This window comes from Paramormyrops kingsleyae, chromosome 8, assembly GCF_048594095.1.
Source record: "Paramormyrops kingsleyae isolate MSU_618 chromosome 8, PKINGS_0.4, whole genome shotgun sequence".
In the NCBI taxonomy this organism is placed as follows: Eukaryota; Metazoa; Chordata; class Actinopteri; order Osteoglossiformes; family Mormyridae; genus Paramormyrops; species Paramormyrops kingsleyae.
The window spans coordinates 39,120,237-39,140,013 of record NC_132804.1 but is presented as its reverse complement, the minus strand read 5'-3'; the positions used below and the strand labels follow the sequence as shown (position 1 = coordinate 39,140,013).

The 19,777-nt window shown below is 39.9% G+C and overlaps 1 protein-coding gene across 2 annotated transcripts in view; it reads left to right on the top strand.

Annotated features, from left to right (window-relative positions):
- The window catches only part of mdm4 (MDM4 regulator of p53), a 62,991-nt gene that overhangs the window by 23,099 nt on the left and 20,115 nt on the right, over positions 1–19,777 (top strand). For both annotated transcript variants that reach the window (XM_023795782.2, XM_023795784.2), the window contains 2 exons: positions 127–226; positions 16,523–16,683. In XM_023795782.2, the coding sequence (XP_023651550.1) occupies positions 127–226; positions 16,523–16,683 (261 nt within the window). The remainder of the gene's footprint in view (positions 1–126; positions 227–16,522; positions 16,684–19,777) is intronic.

Genomic DNA, 19,777 nt, shown 5'->3' with positions numbered 1-19,777 from the left:
TATTTCTTATGGAACTGCGTGGCCCTTTGCTGCCGCACAGTGAGACCTCTGATATGAAGACCCTGCTGCTCCCCCATGTCTACTGCTGCAGCCGCTCCCACTAACTTGCTTTATGTCCTTGCGCAGACCTCCAGTGGTCCATCCGAGTTGGGCCGGGCACCAGCGGGCTCTGGATTAAGCACATCCAATACTACATCACAGCGCAGACAGAGAGAGCCAGATGGAGGTAAGATGACAATGCATTTACTCAGGTTTCTTTCTGTAGTGTAGCTTGCTAAGTAGCCATAGTTTGGTAGTACTTTTGTCTGATCTCATTCAGTTCATCTTTGTGCTGGCAACATTATATGTGGCAGGCTGCTACATTACATGAGCCAGGAGGCTAAACTGCAGACACAACGTTCTTTTTGTTTTTGCTGTAATTTTTTCATCTTTTCACTTTAGAAACTAGGGCTCCTTTTTAACGCAGGACTTATTTGCCTGTTGAGTTTCTTTTGATGATAAATATGTTCTCTGGTTTGCTTTTATTATTTTATATTCTGTTCCATTTAATGTGGTCATAGGTTTCCACTATTTGGTTTGTATGCTCTGCAGTTATGATCCTATCGCCCATATGTATTATGGATGTATATCAGTACACAAAAATCATGGTTTGGTACACAGTTTGGTTTTGGGTTCGTGGTTTGGTGCAATTTTGTTACAACAGGGAAAACAATTATGATATTGTTTATTCTTAAAACTACAAAGACAATTAGGAACAGTTGTAAATCAAACAAAAGGCAATGTTGAGGTCTTTTGAATAACAAAACATAAAAGATGCTTAATTGTACATTGTAAAAATAAATATATAAAATAAATTAAATTCAAAATTAAACTGCATCATAGCAGTCATAATGAACTGAATCCTGTGTTCTTTACTACTGTGTATGGTCGGCTATCTGTAAACACCCTAGTGTATCAGTGACCTCCTGATACGATATCATCACCATATCTATTGTGATTCTGTAAGTATTGAAATTCTATGAATATCCTAATTCAATACTATAATTTATTTTATTTTATTTTATTTTTTTAGCATCTTAAAACCTTGCAAAAAAAGCTCCTCCCGTTTAAATTTTGAAATACATTGGATTTAAACTGTGAAGGGACAGCACAAATCTCTGCTATGTTGTCTGCCATTCTCGTTATTGCTAAGCAAAATTACAAAATAATTGGCTCCTACCCTACTACATGGGATGCTGTGCTGCTAATCAATGTGGGAATACTTTTGAGTGCGCCACCTGTAGAGGAACTGCAGTGTTTCTCCACCTCAAATCTGAACACATATAAATGAATAAAAAATCGATTTCAGAGTTAATGTGACGATGCATGAATCACCGCACCAAAGAATCACTATACAAAGCCAAATCGATTTATTATTAAATTTATTTGTTTTAAATTATGCGAGTCATACCCACGCTGACATAAGCAGGGCCAAAAGTGTGACTAATCCAAGCTGTTTGTATCAATGTCATCCGATACTGGTGATATGTGTCGATATAGGTGGATTATACTTGGAAAAGGGCATATCCTTATTGTTCATTATTAGTAGTACGGTAGAAACCGCTTATAGTGATCACAGTTACTATAAGTTACAACCACTTATATGGATCAAAAAGCTTGGGACAGAATCATTCCTGTACAAATTAAGTGAAGTGAAGTGAAACTTTATTGTCATTCACACCATACAACAGTACAAAGACGGATGCAGGCAGAACGAAATTGCATTTCTCCAAGGCTCAATGTGCGGACATAAGGGACAAGTGCACTCAAGACAACATACATACAACATGCAGACATTTCACTTTACAGAGGCAGTTAAGACAGCATGGCAACAAAAAGCAGCAAAGTACAAACAATAAATATATATACACGAATATATTCAGTGGGTGATATATAGTATGAAAAATTATTGCACTACGTTTCACAGTGAATTAGTTATTGCACTATATAAGTAGAATGAAAACTTGAGACCTATCAGTGGTTATAAAGTGCACAATAGGTAGGAGAGTAAAAGGTCAAAAGGTTATTTAACAGAGTTTAGTATTCTGATGGCCTGGGGGTAGAAACTCCTGTTAAATCTGGCTGTTCTGCAGTGTATACTGCGGTGGTGTTTTCCAGACGGCAGAAGTTCAAACAGTCCATGTGCTGGGTGTGTAGGATCTTTTATGATCTTAATGGATCTGCTATGGCAACGTGAGTGGTATAGTTCTTGAACAGATGGGAGTGATGACCCGATGATGTTCTCCGCCGTCCGCACCACTCAACGAAGTATCATCTGTTCAGTGGCAGTGCAGCTACCATACCAAATAGAGGTCGAACGATATGGGTTTTTCAATAGCCGATGCCGATGACGATATTTAGGAGCCAGGGTCTGCCGATGGCCGATATATGCTGCCGTTATTTTTTGGCCGAAAATTGGACGTTTTCCCCTCTATTTGCATGATAAAATATCACATTAATAATAACAAACGATACACAAAATTTCTCAACTTAGCATTTATTGAATACTGACTTGTGTAAATTTAAATATAAACTTAAATAACAAAAACACAATACAACTTATAAACAACTTAAACTTATAAACAATAAAGATAGCAGCATCAGAATCTCTTTAGCAGCAAACTCATTCTTCAGCTCCCAAGCTCACCAGTCTGCTGCAGATATTGCACCTGGCTTTTCCTGGTGTTGGCTTTGTGAAATGCTGCCATACAGGATTAGATTTTTGTTCAGCCATCAGACAGCAATTACTAAAACAGAAGAATAAATGCAAGGTTAGAATTTTTATTATAGTACCTTCATCTTCAATTCATTCTACAATTTCAGTATTCCATGCACATTAAAACAATTACACTCTAATACATTTTGAAACAAAAAAAAACACTAAGTGCATCATGGTATGATGAGTAGTGTACACTAACATGTTGTTTCTGTTGTTAGCAGACAGATAGCTTAAAGCCAAATTCACAATCAGAATCTAGTGATCCCGGAAAATAAAATAAAATAACTGTCGTATTGCACAGCCTTGTATGCAAGGACAACATAAGCCCCTAGTGATTGTGACGTTGTCTACGTATAAGCCCGTATAAAGGATAGACATGTTTAATGAGGAAACTAACTGCGCAAAGTCATGCACTTTTTATCTAGACGTCTGACAAATTGTTTGAATCTCCGGTCTCAAATGAAAAAAAGTTGCACAGAAGGACCATTGTCAGCATCAGCTCAAGTAAATGGTAACCACGCTTTCGAACAAACACTTTTCTCCGCCATGCATTGTTCTTAGCAGCTCTGTGTCTCTGAGGACGGCGCTGTCTGTGATCAGGGCAGAGTAACGCAACTCTCACACACGCTGCAGTATTTGAGAGCTGCCTGCTCCGCCCCACACACTCACAGAGTGAAACTCTCCGACACAAGAAAAAAAACAGATAATAACTGATAACATCGGGCTGATATGGTAATAATTAAAATGTTAACAATTAAAATGATTTTTAACGATTAAAAAACGTCTGTGAGCCCACCAATAAGCGCACAAAACGAACTCTATTAGAATCAATGATCCTTAATGTTACCTGTAAGCTACAGTTGGTTGAAGGCTCATTATCAGTACCCCAGTTCCCAATAGCGTAATTCGCGTTTTCTTTTAAAGCAACATTTCATAGCAAACTACTTAAATAAACAGGTCATTGATAGATCAGAATTTAAGCCTTACCGTTTTATCCCAGGACTCTTCCAAAACTTCTGGCTGTGGTCCTGCACAAGGCAGCATGGGTCACGTGTTCCACAGCAACAATAACACTGGGCTGCCCGCAGACGTGCCTGTCTGAAAATCGGTGTAGTGCACTCGGATATCGGCCGATGCCGATACATTAAAAAATGCTAAATATCGGCCCGATATCCGAGTGCACTACACCGAAAGTGGTGCTTTCTTCTGAAGTCGACAACGATCTCCTTTGTCTTGTTGACATTCAGCGCCAGGTTGTTTTTACCACACCAGGAAATGAGTTGATCAACTTCCTCTATGTATGCGGAGTCATCGTCATTTCTGATGAGGCCCACTACTGTTGTGTCATCTGTGAATTTTATGATGTGATTCGAGTTGTGATTGGCACAGCAGTCGTGAGTCAACAGGGTGAACAGTAGGGGGCTTAGAACACAGCCCTGGGGAACTCCAGTGTTCACGATGATAGTCTCAGAGGTGTATTTTTCCAAGACGTACTGTCTGGGGTCTGTTCGTGAGAAAGTCTAACAACCAGTTACATAGAGAGGTGCTGATGCCTAGTGACTCCAGTTTTTTTACCAGGTGCTGTGGGATGACCGTATTGAAGGCGGAGCTGAAGTCAATAAAAAGCATCCTCACATGACTGTTTGTATTTTCCAGATGAGCCAAAATCAGATGCAGTGCAGTTACTATGGCATCATCAGTGGAGCGATTTGGGCGGTATGCAAATTGAAGTTGATCAAATGTGGCAGGCAGACTGGATGAGATGTGTTTTTTGACTAACCCTTCGAAGCACTTCATCATGATTGGTGTAAGTGCTATTGGGCGATAGTCGTTCAGTGATGATGTTGGTGATTTCTTTTGCAGTGGAATAATGTTCGTGGCTTTGAAGCACTGAGGAACGATGGCTTGTCTTAGGGAGATGTTGTTGATGTCAGTGAGAACAACTGTAACTGTAAGTACACACCCTGGTATGTTGTCGGGACCCGCGGCTTTCCGGGGATTGACCCTGCTCAGGGTCCTCCGAACATCACTGTGGTCGACACATAGTATTGCATCGTCCATAGTGAGAGTGGCTTTTTTGCCGTTGTGTTGTTGTTTTCCTCAAACCGGCTAAAATGTGTGTTAAGTGCGTTGAGGAAGTCTGTGTTGTCATCACAGGGAGGGGGGGAGGGTTTGTAGTCTGTAGCTGCCTGAATGCCTTTCCATAGGTGCTTGGAATCTTTTGAATCAATGAAGTGACTGAATTTTATGTCCATAAGCACGTTTTGCTGCTCTCACGCCACGGTTCAAGTTAGCTCTAGCTGACCTAAGAGCGTCTCTGTCCCCGGATTTGAAGGCTGTATTTCGTGCTCTCAGGAGGGCATGCACCTCCCTGGTAAGCCACGGTTTCTGGTTGGCACGTGTGGTGATGTTCCTAGTCACTGTCACATCTTCCACACACTTGGATATGAATCCTGAATACTGTTTACATTAAAATTATATTATATTAGGGCTGCACGATTTGGTGAAAGTCATATTGCGATTATTGTGAACAATATTGTGATCTGCGATTGCGACATAGTAAACATATGGTATCATGAGTCTACCTGCTTGGTTATCAAGGAATTTGCACAGATTACTGATCATTTTGAAATGTGTATTTCTCAAGCTCAAACATATAAACTTAAACTAGCATAAAAATACAAAAAACTAAAACATTTGTACAGTACGTTTTACAAAAATCTTTTTTTCAAAATAAAGGCATTTCTGCAAACTTCTTTAAACTTGTTTTCTCAGTTGTATAGCTAGATAAAATAAATTGGGCAATAAATAAGAAACTACAACGTTTCATTAAAATAAGACACATTTTGAATGCTCAAACAAATGAGTGATTAAGTTACAAAATGGGGCACTACTTTGTAGAACCCCTTCTACAAATTAAATTAATATAAAATGCAAGTGATGCTTCAGGTTGTTCACTCAATCAAACCCAAACCCCTAAACCAGTTGTCTGTTAGAGCTGTAACTAATACAGAGGGTAGGGAATACAAATAAACATCACGATACTTGGAAGCGAATATGAATATTTATTCATGAATATGGATATAAGTTGTGTTCAACAAAAATAACCTCACAAACTAAACAGACATTTAAAAAATGTAAGCTATGGCAACCTGTCATGACAAAAATTGTCATAATAAGAAATAGCAAATCATAAAATCTCCACCACCTTAAGGGTAGTCTGACATGCCTTGACAATTTAAAATATTTCACCGATCTAAAAATCATTTATCCCAAAGTGTTACATTTGCTTTTATTCAGCACAAACTTCGGCACCAATAATCTGAGACCACTTAGAATGTTGTTATTCTATTTTTTGTTAAAATCAACTTTAAACATAAGCTTTTCAAAAACCTATTTCATATGCTGAGAAATTGTAAAAAATCACATTATAGACATTTCTAGCCAAGACTTTTGAGCTCTGAGGCTTATAGACACAGGGGTTGGCTACACATATGAAACATTGAGACATTATGAGACATTATGAAATTTTATGTGGTTTGATTACTAAAATGTTAGAACTTTGGAGTGACACTTTTTCTCAAAGTCAGTGGCCTGCATAATGAATATTGATGAGAGGTGTCCCCACACCTGTAGTAGTTTGCATACTGTCAATGGTCTGGAATGTCACTGCACCCAACACCCATCACTTTAGAAAGGCAGTTTAAAACGCAAGAAAAGTAGCAACAATAAAATCCTTTTCATAGTTTATTGGTAGATGGAATGAAAAATGAAAAACTGTAACCATATAAATATGATGCAGTGCCTGCAGAGTTAAAATAAATAAAATAATTCACTATTAACGCTCTGGGGACGAGGGCATCGTAGACCTTCGTGTGTATTTCAGTTTATATCTCACTGAAATTTTTTTATGTAGAATTATGGGAAAAAAACACTGACTAAATCCGTAATCTGTCTTTTCAAAACGTCCATTGTCAGAAGTATTAAAGTTTTTAAAATTAGGTTAAATAGGCAAAAAAGTAAACCATGTCACCTTTCTTTGTTTTACCTGCATCGGGGAAGTGTAGTACCGCTTTCACCTGAAGATCTCTATTCACGTTCTAAATAGCTGCATTATTGCGTATTCAAACCGCATTCGCGTGCGAATGAACAGCGCTGACATGAACACTGGTATGAAATTCGCTGCTGAAAGTGGCAACACTGGCGCAAAGCTTCAGCAGCAGAGACGTATGCATGTGCCATTTTGTAGCCGATCAGTGTAAACACTACCCAGACATGTGCTCTAGTTTATTTCAGTCACAATGGGCGTATTCACATATTTCTTTACCCGATACTAACTGTTGGATTATCATGTTATCATGTGAATAGTGCGATTTGCAAGTGGGTGGGCGATCAGAGCTGCTTCGAGATGCAGACTTTTAAGTCAGTCACTCTTGTTCTTTCTATTCGCTCCATCCATCCATCATCTGCCGCTTGTCTAGGATTCGGGTCGCGGGGGCAGCAGCTTCAGGAGAGGCACCCAGACCTCCCTCTCCCCAGCTACCTCTACCAGCTCCTCGGGGAGGACACAGAGGTGTTCCCAGGCTAGCCGAGAGATATAATCCCTCCAGCGAGTCCTGGGTCTGCCCCGGGGCCTCCTCCCTGTAGGACATGCACGGAAAACCTCTCCGGGTAGCCGCCCAGGAGGCATCCGCACCAGATGTCCAAACCACCTCAACTGGCTCCTTTCGACGTGAAGAAGCAGCGGTTCTACTCTGAGGCCCTCCCGGATATCCGAACTTCTCACCCTATCCCTAAGGGAGAGCCCAGACACCCTGCGGAGAAACCTCATTTCGGCCGCCTGTATTCGCGATCTCATTCTTTCGGTCATTACCCATAGCTCATGACCATAGGTGAGGGTAGGGACGAAGATGGACCAATAGATCGAGAGCTTTGCTTTTTGGCTCAGTTCTTTCTTAGCCACGACGGACCGGTTAAGCGCCTGCAAAACTGTAGACGCCGCTCCGATTCGTCTATCCAGCTCCCGATCTCGCCTACCCTCACTCGTGAACAAGACCCCGAGATACTTAAACTCCTCCACTTGAGGCAGTATGTCTTCCCTGAAGCGAAGAGGGCAAACCACCCGTTTCCGGCTGAGAACCATGGTCTCGGACTTGGAGGTGCTAATCCTCATCCCTGCCGCTTCGCACTCGGCTGCGAACCGCCCCAGTGCATGCTGGAGATCCCCAGCAGATGAAGCCAACAGGACGACATCGTCTGCAAAAAGCAGCGAGGCAATCCTGAGGTCACCAAACTGGACACCCTTAACACCCTGGCTGCGCCTAGAAATCCTGTCCATAAATATTATAAACAGGACCGATGACAAAGGGCAGCCCTGGCGGAGCCCAACCCGCACTGGGAACACGTCCGACTTATTACCGGCAATGCGGACCAAGCTTCTGCTCCATTCATACAGGGACCAAATCGCCCACAACAGCAGACCCCGGACCCCATACTCCCGAAGCACCCCCCCACAGAGCACCTCGGGGAACCCGGTCGTAAGCCTTTTCCAAATCCACAAAGCACATGTAGACTGGATAGGCAAACTCTCAGGCCCCCTCCAGTACCCTTGCAAGGGTATAAAGCTGGTCCAGTGTTCCACAGCCAGGACGAAAACCGCATTGTTCCTCCTGAATCCGAGATTCAACTATCGATCTCACCTTAAATCGCCTTACATCAGAAAACAAGTGACTGCTATAAACATTACAAAAGACCGTCGATTGCATTTTTGTTTTTTGTTCTTTTGCTAAACAGACAAGAATGAGTTCTGATTTTACGAATATTCAAATATTTACCATGCGAATAATGAATATGTATTCGACTACCGGCAATATTTGGTGCACCGAATATTCAAGTGTAATATTCGTAATGGCTGTATTGTCTGTACATTTTTTTTTTTTTTAATTATCGAGCAGTACTTCCACATCTTTCTAAAAGGTTCCAGCTATCACTTCAGAGGTTCTTTACCAAAAAACAGCATGTTCACCTTGTCTGGTTTCAGACAGGAGTGACTGGCTGACACAACATCACTACCAGTGCTAAATGCTCTCTCTCTGATGCAGAGCTTGTTGCTTGTATGCACAGATATTTCTGTGATTGTATGCACCGCCAAGGCAATTTTATTTTGTGGCCTTTCCACCATTTCAGCAAATCTTCTCCATGGTCTTCATGTAACACATACATGTAAATGTTGAGTTCAGCAGTCACTAGTTCCCCAAACTGTACTACGGGATCAAACGTGGATGAGGCTGATGTTGGCATTGTGTGTGAGCTGTTCTTGAAGAAACTGGCCAATGTTTTCTTATTAGCTTTAGGTGGATTTTCCCCATTCAGGCTCTCCACCGTTGCTGCAGTGCTTTGTGCTAGAGGCTGCTGCTGGTGAATTTCCAAAAAAAATACACAGTTTACAGTGTTTCCCCTAGGTTTATAGCTTGGAGGGGGGGGGGGGGGTGCAGATGGACACGGACAGGATTCATGGTGTTCATGTGTTTCTTTTAAAACAGCAGTCAATAATACAACTGAACTAAACATCAGAACATTTCTTTTCTTTTTCGTGAGATGGCGAGCGAACTTGAAATTGAGGACCCACCGCCGGGCAGCGTGGTGACACAGTGGTTAAGCGCTGCTGCCTCACAGCAAGAAGGTCCTGACTTAGGTCCCAGCTCCTTTCTGTGTGGAGTTCACACGCTATTCACGTGTTCACATGGGTTCTCGCCAGGGGCTCCGGTTTCCTCCCACGGTCCAAAATCGTGCAGGGCAGGTTGATTGGTGCGTCGAAATTAGCCCTGTAGTTGTGTGTGTGTGTGTGTGTGTGTGTGTGTGTGTACCCTGCAGTGTGTTGGGGACTGTCCAGGGTTGGTTCCGTCTGCGCCCATTGTTCCTGGATAGGCTCCGGTCCCCCCATAGACCCCAGTTAGAATTAAGCGGTTTCAGAAAATGGATGGATGGATGCGCCACCCGATCTTAAAAAGACAGATAACTTACACAAATAGCACAACGAACATGCTTCAGCATGTCCACTAGCACCACAGTGAGCTCAGTTTACCACCAGCAGAGCGAAGTTTATTAAAAGGGCAAACCACGCTAAAAAGCACATGCAAGCCTTAGTTTTATTTGAAGATTTTTATTTATTTATTTATTTTGATTTGGGATTTTTTTAAAAGCAGTATTCAATTTTTATTCAAGAGGACACATTTTACACAGTTTAGAAAGATAAATAAAGGAATATTTTTGAATAAAACTCAGAATCGCGAATCGTGAGTTGAGTGTATCGTTACATCTCTAATAGGTTGTAACAAACATGCTAGAATATCTGAGGCAAGCTGAGAAAAATCATTGTCAATGAAGTGCAGAGTTAGGCTGATGTATGGTTCAGTCGTCCTGCTCGACCACAGGTCCGTAATAGTTGAATAGAAATTCACCACAGCCATTTCCACTTGAACCTCTCCACAGCATTTGTTATAAAGCTCAGGGATAGCAACTTGAGATAAATAGTTCCGCGAGGGTAGCTGGTCCAGGGTGTGAATCATTTTTTGAAATCCGTTTTTTCTAGTGGTGTACATGGGCACCATGTCTTTTGCCAAGGAGAGCGTTATGGAGTCAGTGATGTCTTTATATTTTCGCAGGGACTTGTATGGTGTTAACACTCACAAACACATCTGTAATTGTGCTTTGTTTTGTTTGGCTTTCAGCTAGGGCTGCTCGATTATGGGGAAAAATCATAATCACGATTATTTTGGTCATGATTGAAATCACGATTATTTTACACGATTACTCATTGACTTTGGAAATATGTTGCATTTATTGAACAAAACAGTGAATTCTCCTTAAAACAGATCAAGACAGATAAAACAGATAAAGGCAAACAAGATCAACAATGTAGTGCACTTCCACAATCTTTTGAAAACAAGTAATACATAAAATATAAATATTAAATAACATAAATTAGTCCAAAATAAATTTGCTCACGTATGTGCCTTAACAAACTGAAAAATTCAAAACAACATTTTACAACATTCTACATTTTAAACATAATTAACAATAAAATTCCGGTCAGTAACTCAGTCCAAGAATATTTTAAGGCTGGCACACTATCGCTCAGAACTAACAGCAAATATGTTTAACTTCAACTTTAGCCTATGTAAACATGTTTCAACATGGCCAAAATGCTGATAGGGTTACAGATCTAAACCTTAAAGGTTTTTAGCCAGAAACACCAGCCTATTCACATGATCTGGTTTCAGTGATGAACGCAAGCAGGAGACAATATTTCCGCTAGTGCTAAAGACTCGCTCTGATGAAGAACTTGTGGCTGGAATACAAAGATATTTCCTTGCCAGGTTGGAAAGACGTGGGTAGATTCTCTGAGATTCCTTCCACCACTTCAGTGGGTCTTCCTCAGCATCCAGTGTCTCTGTCTGCAGGTACGACTGTAGCTCAAAAGTTATGGCCTGGTCCTGTTGCAGAGGAGGTCCAGCAGCTTTGTCTGTGGTGACCTTGAAGAAGCTGCCCAGGCCCTTCTTCTTCTTTGGAGCAGCAGCAGCAGCATCCTCTGTAACATCAGCAGACATTGCTGCTGTCACAAGAGGGGCATTCTCCTTGGAGGGAACATATTATAAGAAAAATAAGAATTAATGTCATGGTATTTCAAATTATTTTGTCAACACATTAATCCAGTTAACTTTTCATTATCACCATCATTATCATCATTATTATTAATATTATTATTACTACCATGGCAGTCATCACACTCTGCATCTCTGCTGTCAGTCTGTCTTCAATAGACCCCTGGTTGTCTTTATTAACATATTTAAGCTTGAACCTTGGGTCCAGGGCAGAGGCCATGTCGAGTAACTCTTGTGTCTCTGGGTCACTGTATTTGTCATTGAGGTAGTCTACTATCTTCTGTTTGATGCTTTTGACAAGGTCTGTGTCATCCTCCTGCACTTCCAATATTGAATTTCTGAAGAGATGGAGGGTTGGTTTCAGAAAAGACACACTTATGTATTTCTCTCCAGAAAGTGCGTCAGTGAATTCAACAAGGGGGCTAAGAGACTTATTGATGGCATCCAGTACGTCAATATCCTGCCAAGAGAGGGTGAGATGTCTGAGTTTTCGGTCGCTAGAAAGGACCTGGGCAATGGCCTTATGCTGCTCAAGAACTCTGTCTATCATGGCCTGCCTAGATCCCCATCTGGTTGGGCATTCTGTTTTAAGGGAGTGTTCAGGTAGCTTCAGCTGCTTCTGTGCCTCTGCAAGATCCCTCTTTTTTTTCCAACTATAGGAAAAGCTGCTGACAAGCTTCTTGCAGACCCCCATTGCACGATCGATCCTAGGATCCTTCATTGCATTCTCTAAAATTACAAAAAAATACTATTTAGTATCAACTATATGACAGTTGCAACCCTCATCAAAGCAACATATATTAAGACAGATTAAGAAAGCATCAAAGAGTAGTTCAAGTGGTAATAATAATAATTATAATAATAATGGTAAAATGCTAGTGAGAGACAGTGACACAGAATTTTTTATTTTTTTTTGCCATATTATTCCTAGTATTGTTGTTACTGTTGTTAAAATCACTTAATTACATACAATTAAATCACCACATTGCATATAATCTGTATGAAGGATTCCTACTCACCTATGGCCAAGTGGAGTCTGTGCCCGAAACACTGAAGCCTCATCCATCCATTTAGCTCAGCTGCCAGCTTTATGTTTGCAGCGTTGTCTGTTGTGATGCAGGTGAGCTTTTCCTCGTTTAAACCCCATGCAGCCATAGCTTCCCTGAGTCCATGGGCTATGTTTTGCCCGGTATGGTCTTCAGGAATGAACGCAGTTTGGAGACATTTCGTATTCAAATTGAAATCGGCATCGATAAAGTGTATTGTTAAGCTTATATATGGCTCCAATGTGCGGCTAGACCAAAGGTCTGTTGTGGTGGCGAAGTACTCTGCTTTTAATACTTCATTAGCCACTTCTGAACGGCATTTTTCAAATAAAGCAGGCAGAGCAACTCTCGTGAAATGGTGTCGAGATGGCAAAGCATAACGCTTGTCCAGAGTATTTATCATTTTCCTGAATCCTTCGTTCTCAACCGTGCTAATAGGGCACATGTCTTTGGCTAAAAAGTATGCAACGGCATCTGTTATTTTTTTGTGCCTTTCTGAGCTGGATGGATACGGAGTTGCACTGAAGAGCGTGTCTTTAATGGATGACTGTGTTGCGGAGGATGTTGTAGGGGTTGTTCGTCGTTCTTTCTGTTTCTTTATTAGTTGGTCATATGTCGGTCTGTGTTTAAATTTTAAATGGTTAAAAAGATTTGTGGTGTTACCAACCGGTGCCGACACAACCGCGTAGCAAATCTTGCACCTAATATGTTTTTGATCCACGTCCGCTTCTTCGAATCCAAACTGTTCCCAAACAACAGAATTGCTTCTACCTCTTTTGTTGACCAAAGACTTCTGTGGCTGCTCTTTTTCTGCCATCTTCACGCTGATTTTTAAATGCGATCAGATACCACATACGCAACTTCTTCGCTGACAGTATAGAGTGAGAGAGTTCGGGCTTCTGGAAGGGCGAAAGTGCGGATGCGCGTGCGCGTCAGAACGCAGGTCAAAATAACTTAAAAAAAAAGTGAATAATCGTTTTTTTCGATTACACCATTTTTGTGATCGTTGAGACCCGAAATCGAAAATCGATTAATTGCACAGCCCTACTTTCAGCTGTCTTTACTAGTCAGGGCTTTTGCGATCATGCATTCAATATACTTTTCTCTGTGCTGTTTAAGGTGCTGATACAAATTTGTTGTGTTGCCGCGTGATGTAGCGACTTTCATTTAGCATGTTTTACACAATACCTCTTTCTGCTCAGTATCACTGAACTTGAATCCAAAATATCGCCAAATAAGAGGTTGCGTTTTTTTTGGTCACCAGTTCGGCCTGCTCGTTAGCATCCATTTCCATCTGCTGTGCACACCAAGTAATCATGTGACCATATACTGTGCATGCTTTACCACCTAAACATCTCTTGGTCATCTCTTTATTATGGGCGTAGATAATGAGCAGATGGCATGTAAACAGAGAATAGGTTATCACATTTACACACGCACATTTTTTATTTAAATTGCAGCCATTTGCGGTTATACAATCGCTCCAGCTGACATCGCGATTGCGATTAGTTTAATCATGCAGCACTAGTCCAAATTAAATAATTCACTTATTGTAATCAAGTAGTCTGCTTACAGTGTTCATTTTGGGTCTTTTTAAACATGACAACACATGGGGAAATAGTAAAACTGCAGATTTTTTTTATTTTTTTTTAAAACTTTGATCACCCTACTTTGCCTTGCGTTAATCTATCTGCTTCTGGCTAGCTACTTGAGGCTAATGCTCATCAAACCGCAAAAAACAAGCCGCGATACCCCAGCAAAGCTATAATTAGCATTTTCAGTCACAGTTCAGTAATTTGTTACAGTACAGTAATTTGAAAAGCATTTGAAACAGCTGTACTATATTTTGAAATACAGTGGTGCCTGCGGTTCACGGACACAATCCGTTCCAGGAAAGTGGTTGTGAACCAATTTGTATGCGAACCAAGGCAATTTTTCCCGCAAGAAAGCATTGAAATTCGATTAATTTGTTCACAAGCCTACCAAATAATATTTTTTGTTAATATTCTGGTTTTTATAGTAAAAACTACAGAAAAACACAATATAGTGTGGCGACGGGCGGATTGGGGCAGTGCGGGAGCAGAGCGAGACATGGTGATTTGCATGGTGGGGAAATCACACTCTTTATTAACAGTCTTTAATCCTTGTATTGTTTTGTTGTTAATGGTTGCGTTTCCCTATTGTTGCGTGTGTGTTTGCCTGTGTCTTGTGTGTACCTGATCCAATCCTCGCATGTATTTAGCGTGTGTGCATCTTGCAGTTCAGCATCTTACAACCTTGTGCTTCTCGTTTGTGTATTTAGGTTTGGTGCTTGTTGGGTGCCTGTTGTGGACCTTCTATTTATAATTGCATGTGGTGCATGCTGGGACATACACCCCGCCGGTGCTACACTAGTATAAAGGAATCTGGTCGAGGAATCTGTTCGTCAATCAAATTTTGTATGCAAACCAATGCATTTTTTTCACAAAATTTTTGGTCGCGAACCAAATTGTTTGTAGACCACAGCGTTTGTGAACCGCAGACACCACTGTACTGAATAACATTGAGTGAATAGTGAAGCGGTCTGTTTTATTACTTTATATTCATGTCATAAATGTACAAATGTCTATTACATGGTAATCTGTCTAAGACGGGAGGAAGAAAATCAGTTATAATGATCATCTGCTTATAGTGATATTTCTGTAAGCAGTTTCCACTGTATTTGACTGTATTTGGATGCATTCCCGATAACTGGAAACTTGAAAACCTTCAACCTACTACTAAGGAATGGATTTGTAATACAAATTTATGTAAACTACTGCTAATTTTGCTAGCATTTGATGCTAACATAATGCAGTGATTCTCACAGATGTGCTAGCAGAAATTAGCACATAGTAAATCATGATGTACACTTCCAGTCAAAAGTTTGGACACCTTCTCATTCCATGGTTTTTCTTTATATTGTTTTCTACATAGTAGATTAATATTGAAGACTTCAAAACAATGAAGAAACATGTCGAATTATGCAGTAAATAAGTGTTAAACCATAATTTGTTTTATATTTCTTCAAAGAATTTTTTGTGTTGATGACAGTCTTGCACACTCTTGGCATTCTCTCAATCATATTCATGAGGTATTGACCGAGAATGGGAATGGAAGGAGTTCCCATTGGTGCTGAGCACTTGTTGGCTGCTTTTCCTTTACTCTGCGGTCCAACTCATCCCAAACCATATCAGTTGGGTTTTGGTTGGGTGATTGTGGAGGCCAGGTCATCTGACGCAGCACTCCATCATTCTCCTTCTTTGTCAGATACACCAACTAGTGTCTCCTCATGGTATGGGTCGGGTACAACCTGGTTTCTGTATGACTGTTATTATCAGTTATAATAACTACTGTCGCCAGTGTTGGTGCAATTTATTGAGAAGCAAAAATGTTCCCAAGCTACTGATTTAAGAGATGTGGGAGGGTCTTCAAGTTCTTGCTTCACCAATATATTTGATTTACTAGCAATAACCATAACCAACTTCAGAGTTTAGGTGTCAAGAAATAACGTAATAAAATAAATTTTATTGTGCTGTCCGAAACAAAAATGATGTAACCAAATGGCACACAATCAATTCTTGTACCATTACACCCCTAATATACTGTGATAGGGATATTCCTGAATTCTGATGCTCTTAATCCATAACCGCCTATGGCACTTATCAAAATCATTGGCATGGTGAAGGCAGGGTGAAATGGACTTCACATTCTTTTGCAGTATTAACCCTTTCAGGCTCAAATTAAGTTTTAGTAACAGGACAGGACAACCAAGTCCTGTGGTACTTCTGAGTAAAAAAAACTCATAAAATATGTATGTGGGGTAATAAGGTAGTTAGTTTGTAACTGTTGCAAATCAGCAACGCCTGCCTTGAGAGGGTTAATGTTTGTTTTTTCAGTAAATTCAGAATTTTGTCGTCTTTCTATGAATAATACAGAAGCATTCATGAAATTACGAAATTAACGACTTTTAAAGTCCCTCTGCTTCCTGCTTATGGATGTCACTCATTTAATGCTAATTTATTTTTTCCTTTCAGAGTCTCTTGATGGTGTCCCTAGGTCTGCTTGCAAGCGGCCAAAGCTGGATGTTAGTCTGGATGAATGGGATCTGACAGGGCTGCCATGGTGGTTCCTGGGTAACCTGCGGAGTAACTATGCCCGAAAGAGCAATGGATCCACAGACCTCCACACAAATCAAGTAAGATTTCTAGAAATCTAGATGGACATGATCTTTAGAGGTCTTTCATAATAGTTGGTCATAAAAATGTATAAACTTAAGCTTGGAATATAGTGTTATGAAATGGGGCATTTTCTTTTGACGTGGAGTATTTGTAATTTGTGGTAGTATATAGTAGGGCTCTCACTTTTTTCAAAAATTAGGAAATCGGGTTCGAACGAATTTCAAATGTCACGTAATTTGTTGGAATACATTTGAATATCTGTGACCCCCCCACTAAAAAAAAAAATGCAACACAGAATCAATCTGTCCAGTATTTTATTAACATCCCGTATACAATACAGTATTATTAAATAAATTACTATGGAGTCCCTAAAAGTTCAGGGTCAAAAATATATTTTTTAAATAATTTGCAGTCCCTTGCAAAACTTTTGAACTTTTGAGCTATTGAATGTGAAGTCTATACACAAACTTTGAAATATATTACAAACATTAATAAAAAAATTGCCTGTAAAGAAATCTGGAAAACCAAGAGCTGTTGCTTGTTTTTGTTGAAAGATATTACAACAGAGCCACTTTTGGATATACCTCCCTGGTATTCTCGCTAGATGATGTATGTGAAGATATGTGGCTCTACACTGAAATATTCCAGAAAGCAGATTCGATTTTAAACCTTAACTCCAAAACAGCGATAGTTTTGCTTCATGTGCAGTTTTCCAGCTGTAACATTTAACATTTCATTGTTTTTAATATATTTCAGTGTATGCGTGTGTGCACTTCACGTTAAGTAGTCGAGCTGCCTTGCTTAAAATCCCTAGTGGAGAATAGACACAGTGCAGTGATTAATAAATATGTATAAAAACACCTAATATTAAAGTTACATGGTAAACATTGTCCCCCATAGTTTACAGGACTTTGAAAAAAATCTTTCCTCCCTGACCTTTCAGGGGCTCTGTAGACAGCAAACAACAAAATTACAACAGTCTAATGTGCCTTTGGCTACAGTGACATTTTAAAATTCGAATGGGTTAATTATAGTTTTCACATTTTTGAATGACTGTTGGTATATTGCTTAAAGATCGGTTAAGAAGTGCCAGCCCTAGTATACAATCATGTGGAAAAAGTACATTCTCTTTCAGTTTTGTGGTTTTACATATGAGCACATAGTAAAAAATCATCTGGTCCTTACCAGGTTCTAAAATTATTTAAATCTAACTGGAGGTGTGAAACAACATATTCTACCATGTCATTATTTATTTAACAAAAATGAAGGCAAAATTGAGAAGCCATGTGTGAAAAACTAAGTACACCCCATGATTCAATATCTTGGACAACCACCTTTAGCAGCAATAACTTGAAATAATCATTTTCTGTATGATTTTATCAGTTTTGCATGGTTGTGGAGGAATTTTGGACCACTCTTTTTTAAAGTGTTGCTTTAGTTCATTGAGATTTATGCACAGTTCTCTGAAGAACCTGCTACAGCATTTTAATTGGGTTGAGGTTTGCACTTTGATTGGACCATTTCTAGGGCTGGGAATTTTTCAATACCAGTACCAGAACAAGACCTTGATTTTGATACTGGTTCCTGAACAATACTTTTTTCAATACCAATATGTTCCTAAATCAATTTCAACAACAACAAAAATATGTTAATCATCGAAACACAATTGTTTTATTTTTCTGGTCAATAGGGCATTCAAAGCAGTTCAATAAAAAATTAACCTATTTACCACATTGTGGTTAAACAAAAAATGTTTCAACCTGAACTTTTTCCACTCGGCATAAAAACAAACCCCAAGATGAACATCTGTTAACATAAATAAACATTGTCTAAAAGTTACAATAGATGTAATTGTGTATTTTTCAGTGCAAAAACTGCAACTCCAATTTTCACTGCTGCTTACATGACACATTCACTCAGTTTTTCTCTTCAGAAAAATCAACAGACCTGATATCCCCAGCAGTAGAAAATGTATGGGGTGTGGATGATACTTGCACAAAGAGATACCAAGTCTGAAAGCACTGGCCGAGTGTCCTTCATGTACCACCACCAAGTCACTGAATTCACTGAGGATAGTACAGATGGTAGACCTCTGTAGATCCTTATCTCTTCCTGAACCTTTTCTGTAGTTCTTACAGTGTGGCTTCATCAGATGAGTTGTCATCACAGTTACCAGCTATCTCTACAGTGTCCTGCTGGGCCTGGGTCATTTTCCTTTATTATGTATTCAACATATTACAGGTGTCATATACATACAGGGTGTCCGCGTGGTAGTAAATGAAATCAAACAAAATTAAGGCCCTTGAAAGGTATTAAAAGGTAGTAAATGGAATTTGACTTGGTAGTAAATTTTTCATCATCCACCTCAATATATTATCAGTTTCCCATTTGTCTATGACAAAGAGATACCAAGTCTGAAAGCACTGGCCGAGTGTCCTTCATGTACCACCACCAAGTCACTGAATTCACTGAGGATAGTACAGATGGTAGACCTCTGTAGATCCTTATCTCTTCCTGAACCTTTTCTGTAGTTCTTACAGTGTGGCTTCATCAGATGAGTTGTCATCACAGTTACCAGCTATCTCTACAGTGTCCTGCTGGGCCTGGGTCATTTTCCTTTATTATGTATTCAACAGATTACAGGTGTCATATACATACAGGGTGTCCGCGTGGTAGTAAATGAAATCAAACAAAATTAAGGCCCTTGAAAGGTACTAAAAGGTAGTAAATGGAATTTGACTTGGTAGTAAATTTTTCATCATCCACCTCAATATATTATCAGTTTCCCATTTGTCTATGTGTTTTAACTTCACGTAATTAAAAAATATACACTCACCTAAAGGATTATTAGGAACGCCTTTTCAATTTCTCATTAATGCAATTATCTAATCAACCAATCACATGGCAGTTGCTTCAATGCATTTAGGGGTGTGGTCCTGGTCAAGACAATCTCCTGAACTCCAAACTGAATGTCAGAATGGGAAAGAAAGGTGATTTAAGCAATTTTGAGCGTGACATGGTTGTTGGTGCCAGACGGGCCGGTCTGAGTATTTCACAATCTGTTCAGTTACTGGGATTTTCACGCACAACCATTTCTAGGGTTTACAAAGA